Genomic DNA, 12,746 nt, shown 5'->3' with positions numbered 1-12,746 from the left:
AGAAGCAAGGAGACCCCTGACGCCTTCTTCCAAATACACTCTTTTGCCGTTATCTCTATTCCCGCATTCGTCATCCTTTGTTCAGTACAATAGGGATCCAGGTCGGTCACCGTTGCCGACAACCTTTGGCATTCCTTGGCTTGTAGACCCTTGGCTTGACTCTCTGCCTCTTTCGTCATGTGGTTTTCTTCCCTCTTGCCCCTTTACACAATCTTCCCTCTGTATCTTTCTCCTCTTCGTATAAGGACACAGTGATATTGGATTAGGGACCACTCTCATGACCTTACCATAATGTAGTTATATCAGCAAAGACCCTATTTCTCGGCCAGGCACAGTGTCTCACGTCTGTAATCCCAGCACTTCGGGAGGCTGAGGCAAGTGAATCACTTGAGGTCAGGAGTTCGAGACCAGCCTGACCAACATGGAGAAACCCCGTCTCTACTAAAAATACAGGGCATGGTGGCACACACCTTTAATCCCATCTACTCAAGAGGCTGAGGCAGCAGAATCACTTGAACCTGGGAAGCAGAGTTTTGCAGTGAGCCGAGATGTCACCACTGCACTCCAGCCTGGGAAACAGAGTGAGACTCTATCTCAAAAAAAAAAAAAAGACCCTATTTCCCAATTTTAAAGGTCACATTCACAGATACCAGAGGTTAGGCATTCAGCAAGTCTTTTAGGGAGATGTAAATCAACCCACTAAACCGTGGACATCTTTATTTGCTCTTCATTTTACCCAAAATGTTTCTCATATTTTAGTATTATGTAAGATATTTCTGTAGGATCCTGGAAATTGCCACTTCTCAAATTAAGAAAGCTTTATTCTGTTCTCTGTTTACTAAGCATTTATTTTTTGTGCTTGTCTTCATTTTTAAGTGAATAATGAGTGTTGAACAGATATATCTCGTAAGTGTAATGTAGAGAGGACAAAAACAAGTTGCGGAAGGATATAGACTATGTGGTAACATTCCTGTAAAGTTTCCAGATGTGCAAAACAAACCAACATAGGTCAGGCGCACTGGTTCACGCTTGTAATCCCAACACTTTGGGAGGCTGAGGCGGGTGGATCACCTGAGGTCAGGAGTTCAAGACCAGCCTGATCAATACGGTGAAACCCCGTCTGTACTAAAAATATAAAAATTAGCTGGGCGTGGTGGCGTGTGCCTGTGGTCCCAGCTATACAAGAGGCTGAGACAGAAGAATTGCTTGAACCTGGGAGGCGGAGGTTGCAATGAGCCGAGATCGTACCACTGCACTTCAGCCTGGGTGACAGAGTGAGACTCCTTCCCCTCCCCCCCAAAAAAAATCCAAAATATTGTCCTTGGGTACATGCATAACTATTTTCAATAGGATAAACACCAAGTTTGGGAGGGCGGTTAACTTAGGGAGGGGAATAGGAGCAGGGTGGGGTACAAGGGATCTCTACTGTATTTGTTACAGTGATGATGCTTTACTTTTAAGGTGATCTGAAATACATGAAGATGTCAAAACTTGAAAAAGCTGAGTGGAAGGCATAAGTGTTTATATTTGTTTCTACATACCTCTTTGCATGCTTCGTAATAAAAAAGCAAAGCCAAAATTCAGAGCGATAACGAATGTGCCACATGCCCTTTGCAGTGGGCTGGCTCCCCTGGTTACAGCAATTCTCTCATCTCTGCAGAGAATGGAAACCAGAGTGGTCATGGCCTTGCAGCTGAATCTTGTGACTTTCACCTTCTTCCCACATTCGTCCAAACCTCTTGTCCCTGCTCTTCAGGTCCTTGTATGATGTGACCCCAGCTGACCCCCTAGCCCCAGATGATTGCCCCTGAATTAGTCTCAGCTTCTCCAACGAGTCCTGTTCCCTTATCCTCTATTCTTGCATGTGCTGATACCATACTGAGAACATTCTTTAATGTATTGATCTCTTCTGGAATAATTCTGAATCCTTCCTCAAGCATCACCTCCTCCAGGAAGCCCTCTTGGATCCTCCAGGCTCAGCCAGTGTCTCCAGTGGTCCTCACAGTCTCTTGTACTTCCCAGACTCATCATATTGTCTTCAAATTCCCTTGTTACATGTTCCCCGCCCACCTGAGAAACAGGCCTCCCTTCCTTGTCCTGGGCCAGGGATAGAGGGTAGAGGTCTGCTGCCTCCTTCTAGGACCTCTCTTCCCCTCTCAGTTACCCTGCAGTGAGGTCTGGGCACAGGACATTGATGGGCAACCTTCTGGCTTCCTTGCTAAGCTGGACAGCTCTGCCCCAGCTTGCCAAGGCAGCTTCAGCCACAGGTGTATCCAGCAGAGCCCCACTTTCCTGCCCCCTTGCCTTTGCCCTGGCTGTGCCCTGTGCCTGGTGTGTCCTTCCTTTCTCGGTCCATGGTACACATGTTGTCGAAGCCACACGTCTCATGCTATCTCTTCCAGAAAACCTCCTCCGATTTCCCAAATGAACTAATCTATCTCCTCCATAAGGCCTGATGAAACACTGCCATCTAAATCCTTTCCCCAGAACACATTCCGATGGTGGCCTTGGACGGAGATTGTGCAATCCTTGTGGTTTTTTCCGATTTCCTCCCATTGAGCACCTGTCCCTGAAAGCCTCGTAATGAAGAGGTTGTGCCCTCCAAAAAGTTCTGCCCTACGGTTAAGCCTGCTGCTAAGTCAGCTTTCAGCGCCTGTTGACATGGCTCTGTTTCTGATGATGAAAGCAAGATGAGTCAAATGGTTTGGGAACAAGGGAACTTCTAGAAGGAAGAGTCTAGGAAGCTAAGTTTTGTTAACCCTTCAGTGTCTCCTAAGCATTGCTAACTTTTAATGTTTAACCCTTCCTCCTCCCTCTGTACCATAGACATGCATTCTGATGTGTTTGATACATGCCCTTACATTAGTTTTTAAAAGAAAATACGCTTACGTTTGCCTTTCTTGTTGCTATAAATTTACGGGGTACAGGTGTAATTTTGTTGCATGCATAATTTCATAATAGTGAAGTCATATCCTTAATGTTTATACATACTTGGAGTGTGCGTGTGTGTGTGTGTGTGTGTAACTGAATCAAATTCTTTCTGCTTCTCCCAGCTCTAGGCTACTGAGAATCTGGACTGCTGCTGCCTGGACAATGAGTTTATTAGTGATTTTTTTCATGTGTGTACTCACCACACTTTACTTACTCTGCCTGCTCAGGGGCTTGTAGGTTTCCCCCAACTCTGCTACTGTAAACAACACTGTGCTGAACATCCTTGTAAATGCCCTTGGGGAAACCTCTAAAAAGTATCTCTTTTTAAAATATCAGAGAGTATATGCCACCTGTATTTCACTACATACTTCCAGACTGTCTTCCAAATTACTGAACTAATTCATACTTCCACCAGCAGTGAGCAACAGTTCCCACTTCCTCATATCTTCACCAACACTTAATACTATGCACCTTTTTAATGGTTGCTATTTTAATTGGTATAAGGTGGTACCTCATTATTTTTTCTACAGTTAAGTAGACATTAAGCTTTCCTGAAATACGTACTCAATCTTTGGCTTCTTTTATGAATTGCCTTTTCATTCCCCTGGCCCATTTTTCTATTGATTTTTGTGTGTGGGTTTTTTTCTTTTTTTTTTTTTTTCTTTTTGAGATAGTCTTGCTCTGTCACCCGGGTTGGAGTGCAGTGGCACAATCTTGGCTCACTGCAACCTCCTCCTCCAGAGTTCAAGCGATTCTCCAGCCTCAGTCTCCTGAGTAGCTAGGATTATAAGTATGTCCCACCACACACCTGGCTAATTTTTGTATTTTTAGTAGAGATGAGGTTTCACCATGTTGGCCAGGCTGATCCTGAACTCCTGACCTCAAGTGATCCACCCGCCCCAGCCTCCCAAAGTGCTGGGATTACAGGCACGAGCCACCATGCTCGACTGTTTTTTTTTTTTTTTTTAATTTGCAGAAGTATTTTTGCATATTCCTGGAATAAACTGCTTTTTTATTTTATAAGCAGCAATTATCTCCCCCCATCTGCTACTCAACTGTTAATTCTATCTACTATGTCCTTGGTTTAACAGAGATTCTTAATTTTGATATAGTCCAATGTATCTTTTCTTCTCCTTTGCTATGGGATCAACTTCAAGTTTTTCTCAACTCTAGGCCACAAAGACAAGTGCCTACCTTTTCTTCAATTAGCCTAACAGTTTTGTCTTTTATCATTAGCTCTGAGATGCTGCTGAATTCCAGATTTGTATATGTTGTAACGGAGGAGTTTTTTCTCCATATACTGAACCAGTTTTCCCAAAATCTTGTTCTACATAATCCAATTGTGTTATATTCTTTCCATTTAATCTAGTTGCCTCTTTCTACACCAACACCACACTTTTTTTTTAAATTAATGTTTTATCAAAATATGGTTTACAGTCTGGTAGGGCGAGTCTTCCTATATTAACTTTTTTCCCTAAAGTGACTTACAATTCATGAAAAATTATTCCTCCACATACATTTTAGAATAAGTTTGTTAAGGTCCTCAAAGAAATTGAGCTGGAATTTATATTTAGTTTGTAGTTAATTTGTAGGTTCAATTGGGAAGAATTGGTACCTTTATGGTTTTTTTTGTTTTTGTTTGCTTGTTTACTTTGAGATGGAGTCTCGCTCTGTCACCCAGGGTGGAGTGCAGTGGCGCAGTCTTGGCTCGCTGCAACCAACTAAAAATACAAAAATTAGCCAAGCATGGTGGCACACACCTGTAATCCCAGCTACTCGGGAGGCTGAGGCAAGAGAATTGCTTGAACCTGGGAGGCGGATGTTGCAGTGAGCCGAGATTGCACCACTGCACTCCAGCCTGGCAAACAGAGGGAGACTCTGTCTCAAAAGAAAAAAAGAAAAAGAAAGTTGAGGCTTCCTGAAGCTACACACTACACACCCCACACCCCCATCCACCACCCACCGAGTGGTAGAGTTCTGCAGCTCAGCAGACCACCTCCTCACCAAAACCTGTGCTTGCTCTCTTCTGGTATGGAGGGACTGAATCAAGGTCAGGTTCAGACCCAGCCTCTGAGGAGGGACCTGAACTGGCCTGGGGAGCTACACCTTGGGGGCTTTCTCAGGAGCCAGCAGAGAAGCCCCGGGCACTAGCCTGGGGATGGAGCTGCAGCGATGAGGACCGGGAGGCTGGAACTACCCCGCCTCACTCCCAGCGCACCTCAGCCCAGCCCAGCCCAGCCCAGAAAGGGCCCAACCCTGTGATTGGTCCTTGGGTACCTGTTGCCAGGAATTGAGGCCAAGAAAATGGGAAGGAAGGAAGGGAGTGAGTAGGTCCAGTGAGGACGGAGGTGAAATTTATATCTCTGCCAGGGACTGGGGGCCTGCACCGCCATGGACACCACCAGGTACAGCAAGTGGGGCTGGGGCAGCAGCTCAGAGGAGGTCCCTGGAGGTATGAGCAACCAGACTGCCTCATCCCTGTCCCAGTGTCTGGGGTTTGATGGGGGAGGGGAGGGAAGAGCCAAGACAGGTCAGGGTCGTGGGTGCAGGAGACACACCACAGGCCACAGAGCCAGTTGGACCAGGGTCCAGTTCCCACTCTGCCACTTAGTAGCTGTGTGACCACAGGCAAGTTACTTAACTTCTCTGAATCTCAGTTTCCTGGGAGGAACCCAGGCTTCCAGGGCTCAGTCCTGGGGGACCCAGCATGCCCTCCTTGTTCTGCCAGGGAGCTGGGGACGCTGGGTGCACTGGAGCCGGAGACCCCTCTTCCTGGCCCTGGCTGTCCTGGTCGCCACAGTCCTGTGGGCTGTGATTCTGAGTATCCTATTGTCCAAGGGTGAGTGACTCTCAGTGGGGAAGCGTTGCGTCCGACCCCCCCGGGGACACAAAACCCCCGTTTCGTGGCGCACCAACTGCGCCCTGGCGTCCTGCTCGCGTCTGAGTGTGAGCAGAGTGTGTGTACATCTTCGGGCCATGTGCACTCACGCGTGTGCGCATGGCGTGCTCGTATGTGTGCGAGTCCCCGCGCGTTTGTCTCCCATCGACTTGTGTGCACGTCGTGTGCGCTGTACGACTGCCGGCTCGCTCCGTGGTTCCGAGTCGGGGGACCCCGCACCCCCCGGGCGAGGGGAGGATTCCCCAGTCCCTGGCCTTGCCTGCAGGAGCCTCTCTCCGCAGCCTTCACGGAGCGCGCGGCGCTGCTCGGCTGCCAGGACCTGCTGAGGACAAACGGTGCGTGCAGTGCCGGACGCCTGGGCCCCAGGGGCATGCGGGGCAGGAGCGTCTGAGACCCCGGAGATGGAGTCTCGGGTGCGTGAGGGCCCTATGGTCCCTGAGGCTGGCCCCGGGGTGGGGAAGGGGGACCCTGAGTCCTCCCAAGTGACCCGGCGGGCATGCGTTTTGGAGCGGGGGTCGTTCCAGCCTCCAAGCAGACGGCGGCACTGGGTGCCCTGAAGGAGGAGATCCGAGTCTGCCGCAGCTGCTGTGACGGGGCGCGGCCGAGGCGGTGGGCGCGCAGGGGCGGGGTCTTGTGGCCGGGATGGGAGGGGGGACAGGGGCGAGGCCTGCTGCGAGCTGGGCGGGACGGGCTGGTCTCCGAAGTCCCGCCCCATCCTCGCGGTCCTCGCCCCTCTCGTCCAGCAGCTCTCAGGTTCGCGGACGCAGACGCAGCTGCAGACCACGCGCTCGGAGCTTGGGAGGCGCAGGCAAAGCTGATGGAGCCGGAGAGCGCCCTGCGGGAACTGCTTGAGCGCTGTGAGAGCCCGCCGCGACGCCAGCCCTGAGTCCTGGCCGTGTGCCCCGACCCCGACCCCGTCCTCGTCCTGAGTGCTGACCGCTGACCCCGATCATGCACCCCGTCCTGATCCTGACGCTGCACTCTGACCTTGACTGCCACTCCTAGAGCCGGCCACACCTGGACCCTGCCCAGTTGTAACCGTCCTTGACCCTGTGCCATCCTGGTCGCCGGCACCGAGGGTACAATGACTACGGACAGGGGTCCTGACCATTAGCTAGTCATGATCCTGCTCCTGACCTTGAGCCCAGCCAAAATCCCCATTCCCTTGACCCCGCAGTGACCCAGGGCTTGGCTGAAGCCGGCAGGGACCGCTAGGACGTCCGCTCTGGGCTGTTCCTGGCGCTGGAGGCAGTGAGGCTGCAGAACAGTGAGGGTGACGGGGAAAGGGGGTAGCGGGGGGGGAAGGGGGATGGGAAGGTGTAAGTGGACCCTGCCCGTGTGCCTCGCCGGCCCCCCTCTTTGACCCTGGCCTGGTCCTGTGGTTCCAGCCCTGGGCCCTTGGGGCCAAACCCCTACCCCCTGCATCCTCTCGGTTTGCTCGACCTCTGTGACCCTCGCCACCCCGCAGGTTCCTGTGAGCTGTGTCCCACGTCGTGGCTGCCCTTCGGGAGCTCCTGCTACTATTTCTCTGTGCCGAAGACCCACGTGGGCAGAGGCGCAAGGCCACTGCGCCGATGCCAGCGCACATCTGTAGGGGGCCTGGAGGAGCAGGTGTGCAGGAGAAGGGGGCGTTCACCCGAGGGGGCGTGGCCGGGCGGTGGGGCGGTGCGGGAGGGGGCAGGACTCTGCAGGCTCAGGTGTCTCCTCCTTTCTAGGACTTCCTGAGTCATCACACTAGCGCCCTTGAATACTGGATCGGCCGCAAGGCGGTGCAACACTTGTGCAAGGTTCAGGGCTCCTCGTGGGTGGACAGAGTCCCACTCAGCTTCAGGTAGGAGAAGGGCTCCTGGTGAAACCTGGGGGCCACAGGTTAGACTCTAGAGGACATGCTTTGAGGCCGAGGCGGGCGGATCACCTAGGGTCAGGAGTTCAAGACCAGCATGTGAAACGTGACGAAACCCCGAAACCCCGTCTCAACAAAAAAATATAAAAAATTAGCCAGGTGTGGTGGCGCACCAGCTAACCCGGGAGGCTGAGGCGCGAGAATCACTTGCACCTGGGAGGCAGAGGTTGCAGTGAGTCGAAATTGCGCCACTGCACTCCAGACTGGCAGAGGGAGTGAGACTCCGTCTCAATAAAAAAAAAAAAAAAAAAAAAAAAAAAAAGACCTGCTTTGGCCAGATCTCAGGGACCCGCTTGGCTGGGACTCCATTCTTAGGGATGGGCAGGCTAGACCCCAGGAAGTGTCCTTGGGTTAAATTCTGGGCGTTAGTAAGTTATATCCCAAGTGTACACTCAGGTTAGACACTTAGTGTCTAGGGTAGACCCAAGCAATAAACAGGCTAGAGCCTGGGATGGAAGAGGGAAGTCCCGAGTCCATCCTCAGCCTAGATTCCCAGCAACACCCCACCCCCCATTCAACTGCTGCAGCCACTGGTTACAGGGGAACCCAGTGAATCTTGGGGGTTCGAGGCCTGTGTCATGATTCTGGGCACGGGGTTGTGGATGGACCCACCATGTGATCATAAGGCTGACCGGATCTGTGAGAAGAGGCATGGTGCTGAACCCGCCCGGTGCTCCAGAGCCATGCCCAGTGCCCAACGGGGTGCTATGCACCATCCCGGCTCCTGGAACCTACTGGCAATGATTTTCTTTTCTCCATCCACCACTGTGAGAACCAATCAGCCAGGCCCAGCCCTGTCTGGTGCCTGCACTCTGGGACCTCTGCTCTGACCTCATGGACACCTAACCTAACCTAACCTTCACTGGCTCCAAAATCTCCATTTCTGGATCCCAGTGGTCTGACCCCACCTCTCCTCCTAGCCAAGGTCAGGCAACTGAGGAATGGAGCTATTTGGTTTTCCTGCACCTTCCTGCAAAAGGGAGAATGGTACTTCCTACAAAGCTCTCTTTGCAGCCTGGGGGAGCATCAATTAAGGTTTGAGAAGTGGATCCAGGCTCCTGGCTCTGGTGAGCTCTTCCTTCCTTCTTTCTTCCCTTCCTTTCCCTTCTCTTCCCTTCCCTTCCCTTCCCTTCCCTCCCCTCCCCTCCCCTCCCTTCCTTTTCTTCCTTCCTTCTTTCCTTCCTTCCTTCCTTCTTTTGAGATGGAATCTCACTCTGTTGCCCAGGTTGGAGTGCAGTGGCACAATCTCAGCTCACTGCAACCTCCACCTCACAGGTTCAAGGGATTCCTCGTGCCTCAGCCTCCCGAGTAGCTGGGATTACAGGCGTGTGTCACCATGCCTGGCTAACATTTTATTTTTTAGTAGAGACGGGGTTTCATCATGTTGCCCAGGCTGGTTTCAAACTCCTGACCTCAAGTGATCCATCTGCCTCAGCCTCCCAAGTGGCTGGGATTAGAGGTGTGCACAACCACACCTGGCTCATTATTGTATTTTCTGTAGAGATGGGGTTTCACCATGTTGCCCATGCTGGTCTCAAACTCCTGGGCTCAATCGATCCACTCGCCTCAGCCTCCCAAAGTGCTGGGATTACAGGTGTGAACCACCTATGCCCAGCCCTCTGGTGAGCTCTTCTAAGCTTTATCCCAGAGGCCCTGATATGAGCTCTGTGAGTGACCCCGATCTCTCTAAGTGACCTCATAGTCCCATGATGCTTCCAAACCCAGTGAGTAACCTGCACTAGGCCAGGAAGGCTTGAAAGTATGGGCAGTTGCCCCCTCAGCACTGTTAAAATTCTCAGCCCCCTGACACAGAGTTTGGTTCAGAGGGTGCTGGGGACACAGGAATGGGTCAAACCCAGTCCTTACCCCCAGGACCTCCACATTCTGGTCTGGCTGGGCACAGGAACAATGTGATCCGTGATTTAACAGAGGAATGCATGGAGCGGGTAGCTGATGGGCACGGGGGAGCCACTTTTTGTTGGGGTCCAGCCTCAACACTACCCGTGGATACCCAAAGTCTGGTGGTGATGAAGGAATGAGAAAAGGCAAGTTAAGATTTTAGGCTGGGCACGGTGGCTCACACCTGTAATCCCAGCACTTTGGGAGGCCGAGGTGGGTGGATCACGAGGTCAGGAGATCGAGACCATCCTGGCTAACACGGTGAAACCCTGTCTCTACTAAAAATACAAAAAATTAGCTGGGCACGGTGGCGGGCGCCTGTAGTCCCAGCTACTTGGGAGGCTGAGGCAGGAGAATGGCGTGAACCCGGGAGGCAGAGGTTGCGGTGAGCCAAGATGGCACCACTGCACTCCAGCCTGGGCGACAGAGGGAGATTCCATCTCAAAAAAAAAAAAAAAAAAAAAAGATTGTTTAAAGCAGATCCAGGGGGCCAGTTGCTAGAGTGAAGGCTGCAAAGGGCCCAGAGCTCTGGTTGCCTGACAATTTATTGAGTACAATCTTTTGATCTAAGAAGCAGCTGGTAGGGGGTGAAAGGGTGAAGGACGGGAAGGGTACGTCATTGGAAAGATCTATAGCAGTGGCGGTTAGATGAATTTCCTTTAAGCTAAAAGCGTATGTCTAACTACGAAGATAATCTTTAACTTATCGGGCTGCAGCTGGTGGGGGCTGGTTTTATAGGGGCCAGGATGTCTGGTCACATTCCAGTGCTTCAAGGGAGTGTTTCAGCCCAGAGCGGGTCATGCTGTCTGACCTGGGAACTTAATGGCTTAGGAAAATGATTATCCTTAGGGACCTCTATGGTTTTCCAGAGGTTTCCTACTCAGGGCGACTGACTAAACTGGCACCCCATAAACCTTTCCACCAGCACTTGCCCCCCCTTTTTTTAATTAATAACCACCATTGCTATCGTGGCTCGCTCACAGTGTCCGACTTCTCTCCCGAGGCGTCTTCCTCACCTGTAGACTAAAAATAAACAGCATAGATAAACACAAATTCAAGCAAAGTTTGCAGCAGTTGATCCTCCAACAGTTTTAATCCATTTCAGAGGATTCAGGTCAGAGAGCCCATCAACGGCTCCATTAAGGGCATCAGCATCAGGTATTAGAGTTAAGTGAGCTTCAGATGCCTCAAAAACTTGTTCCTTTAATTTTGCTATATCCAGTGTTAAATTTTCCTCTTTTCCCTCTAAACGGCGTTTGACCTTATCCCAATGATGCACAGAGGCATTATAAGATTGAGGAGTAATGCAAAAATCAGAAGTATTCCAATCACCCTGCATTTATATTCTATGTTCCAAGTTCATAATTCGATCCCCCATCCACAGTACTGTTTGACAGAGATCGTTCATTTGATTAGCTAATTTTTGATCAATTTGCATCTGCATATTCCAAAGCTTGGAAGAATTCTTTTACTACTAGTTAACATAATCAGCAGTTTGAACAGAAGAATGTAAAGCAACACCTGTGGTTGCGGCCGTGGTGGTAACAGCAATAATGCCCGTGATTATCGCTGTAAGAGTAAAAATAAATATCTTGGTTCTATTTAATATTCCCTTTAGAATTTCAGTTACTATGTGTATAGAAGGGGAGGCTTCCCAAGGTCTATTAAGGGAAACAGGTATATGAACTCCCTCTCGGGCTCTGACAAGCAAGATACTATTATTCTTATCAATTGTGGAATCAATGCAAGTGAAAAGACGACAGTCAAGACATGATGTAGTTTGAGAATCAGGTAGAATATTGATTTGTCCTACTACCAACATAAAAGGAGGTTTAACACAACCCTGTAATGGGGTTGTCCATTTGGAGGTCAAAGCTACAATAAATTGAAGTTTTTTACTATGTGTTTATGTTTTGGTTTTTTTTTGTTTTTTTTGGGTTTTTTTTGAGACAGAGTCTCACTCCGTCACCCAGGCTGGAGTGCAGTGGTGCGATCTCGGCTCACTGCAAGCTCCGCCTCCCAGGTTCACACCATTCTCCTGCCTCGGCCTCCCGAGTACCTGGGACTACAGGTGCCCGCCACTATGCCCGGCTAATTTTTTTCTTTGTATATTTAGTAGAGATGGGGTTTCACCACATTAGCCAGGATGGTCTCGATCTCCTGACCTCGTGATCCGCCCGCCTCGGCCTCCCACAGTGCTGGGATTACAGGCATGAGCCACCACGCCCAGCCGAGTTTATGTTTTATATTCTCCTGTCCAAATCTGTACTGGGGTTTGGACCGTCATTAATTTCCACAGTTCTGGGTGTTCTGGGCCTACTATTGGATCAATCATTTTAGGGCGTGGAGGAGCCATACCTCTGCCTTCCCAGAAGACAGGAAAGTTGGCTTTTATTCTATACTTTTGGGTAGGTGCCTCATCGGAATAGTCAACTGGGAAGCCCCGCTCTTGACATCCCTTGTGCTGTCCAGTACAATTTACCGCAAGTTGCCCCTTAGGGGTCCAGTCAATGACGATTCCATAGGAGTTCTTTTGCAGCACTATTTGCAATGCAATCTTCCCAGGTCAGCACCTCCGCTTTCTTAGACCGTACTGTCAATTGTTCTGGGCATTTTTTCTTTCTTGGTCTAAATTGATTAGTAAGAATCTTAGCTATACGGTAGGAATTTCCTGAGGATATGACTTTAGTTTTAGATTGAAAGCTCCTTCCACTAACTATATGAATAGAGGCCTCTGATCCATGATGTGTAGGGACATAAACCATCCAGCTTTGTTTGTCGTAATCTAAACATCCTGCTGCAGGCCCCAGACGTATGGGAGGAAAGCAATAACCAATGGACACATTTATTAACATTCCTTCCTCCTCTGGATGAATACGGCCTCGGTTATCAGTTGGTCCAGGCATCCAAATACTGTCATTAACATAAACCTCAACCGGGGGGGTTCCAACCAAGTGACAGGCCTAATTAAAGGCGGGAATGGGACATATATCCAATAGATATAATTTTGGGCTGCTGTAGCCCCAGGAAGGCTTACCACCATAGCAATTACCATAATTACAGCCACGATCCTGAGTGAATCCCAATACCTCCCCGTTTTTTTGTTTTCTGTGT

At 50.1% G+C, this 12,746-nt stretch overlaps 1 protein-coding gene and 1 long non-coding RNA gene across 2 annotated transcripts; both read left to right on the top strand.

Moving 5' to 3' along the window:
- Positions 1-5,264: 5,264 nt before the first annotated feature.
- On the top strand, positions 5,265-6,243 carry LOC101021598 (C-type lectin domain family 4 member G-like). The gene is made up of 3 exons (XM_009193359.4): positions 5,265-5,383; positions 5,660-5,770; positions 6,112-6,243. The coding sequence occupies exons 1-3, from the start codon at positions 5,323-5,325 to the stop codon at positions 6,219-6,221; spliced, it is 282 nt and encodes a 93-aa protein (XP_009191623.2). The 5' UTR covers positions 5,265-5,322; the 3' UTR covers positions 6,222-6,243.
- A 308-nt stretch (positions 6,244-6,551) lies between these two features.
- On the top strand, positions 6,552-8,787 carry LOC110741885. The gene is made up of 3 exons (XR_004180400.1): positions 6,552-6,909; positions 7,299-7,441; positions 7,546-8,787. It is a non-coding gene; the product is annotated as an uncharacterized LOC110741885 (long non-coding RNA).
- Positions 8,788-12,746: the final 3,959 nt, after the last annotated feature.

The sequence above is a fragment of the Papio anubis genome, chromosome 20, assembly GCF_008728515.1.
Source record: "Papio anubis isolate 15944 chromosome 20, Panubis1.0, whole genome shotgun sequence".
NCBI lineage: Eukaryota > Metazoa > Chordata > Mammalia > Primates > Cercopithecidae > Papio > Papio anubis.
This window is presented reverse-complemented; position numbering and strand designations above follow the sequence as displayed.

Excerpts from the sequence above, each read along its gene's own strand:
- LOC101021598 (XM_009193359.4), top strand. The coding sequence starts at position 5,323 with ATGGACACCACCAGGTACAGCAAGTGGGGCTGGGGCAGCAGCTCAGAG. Across the intron at positions 5,384-5,659 it reads CTCAGAGGAGGTCCCTGGAG|GGAGCTGGGGACGCTGGGTG; the intron begins GTATGAGCAACC and ends TTGTTCTGCCAG. Across the intron at positions 5,771-6,111 it reads GAGTATCCTATTGTCCAAGG|CCTTCACGGAGCGCGCGGCG; the intron begins GTGAGTGACTCT and ends CTCTCTCCGCAG.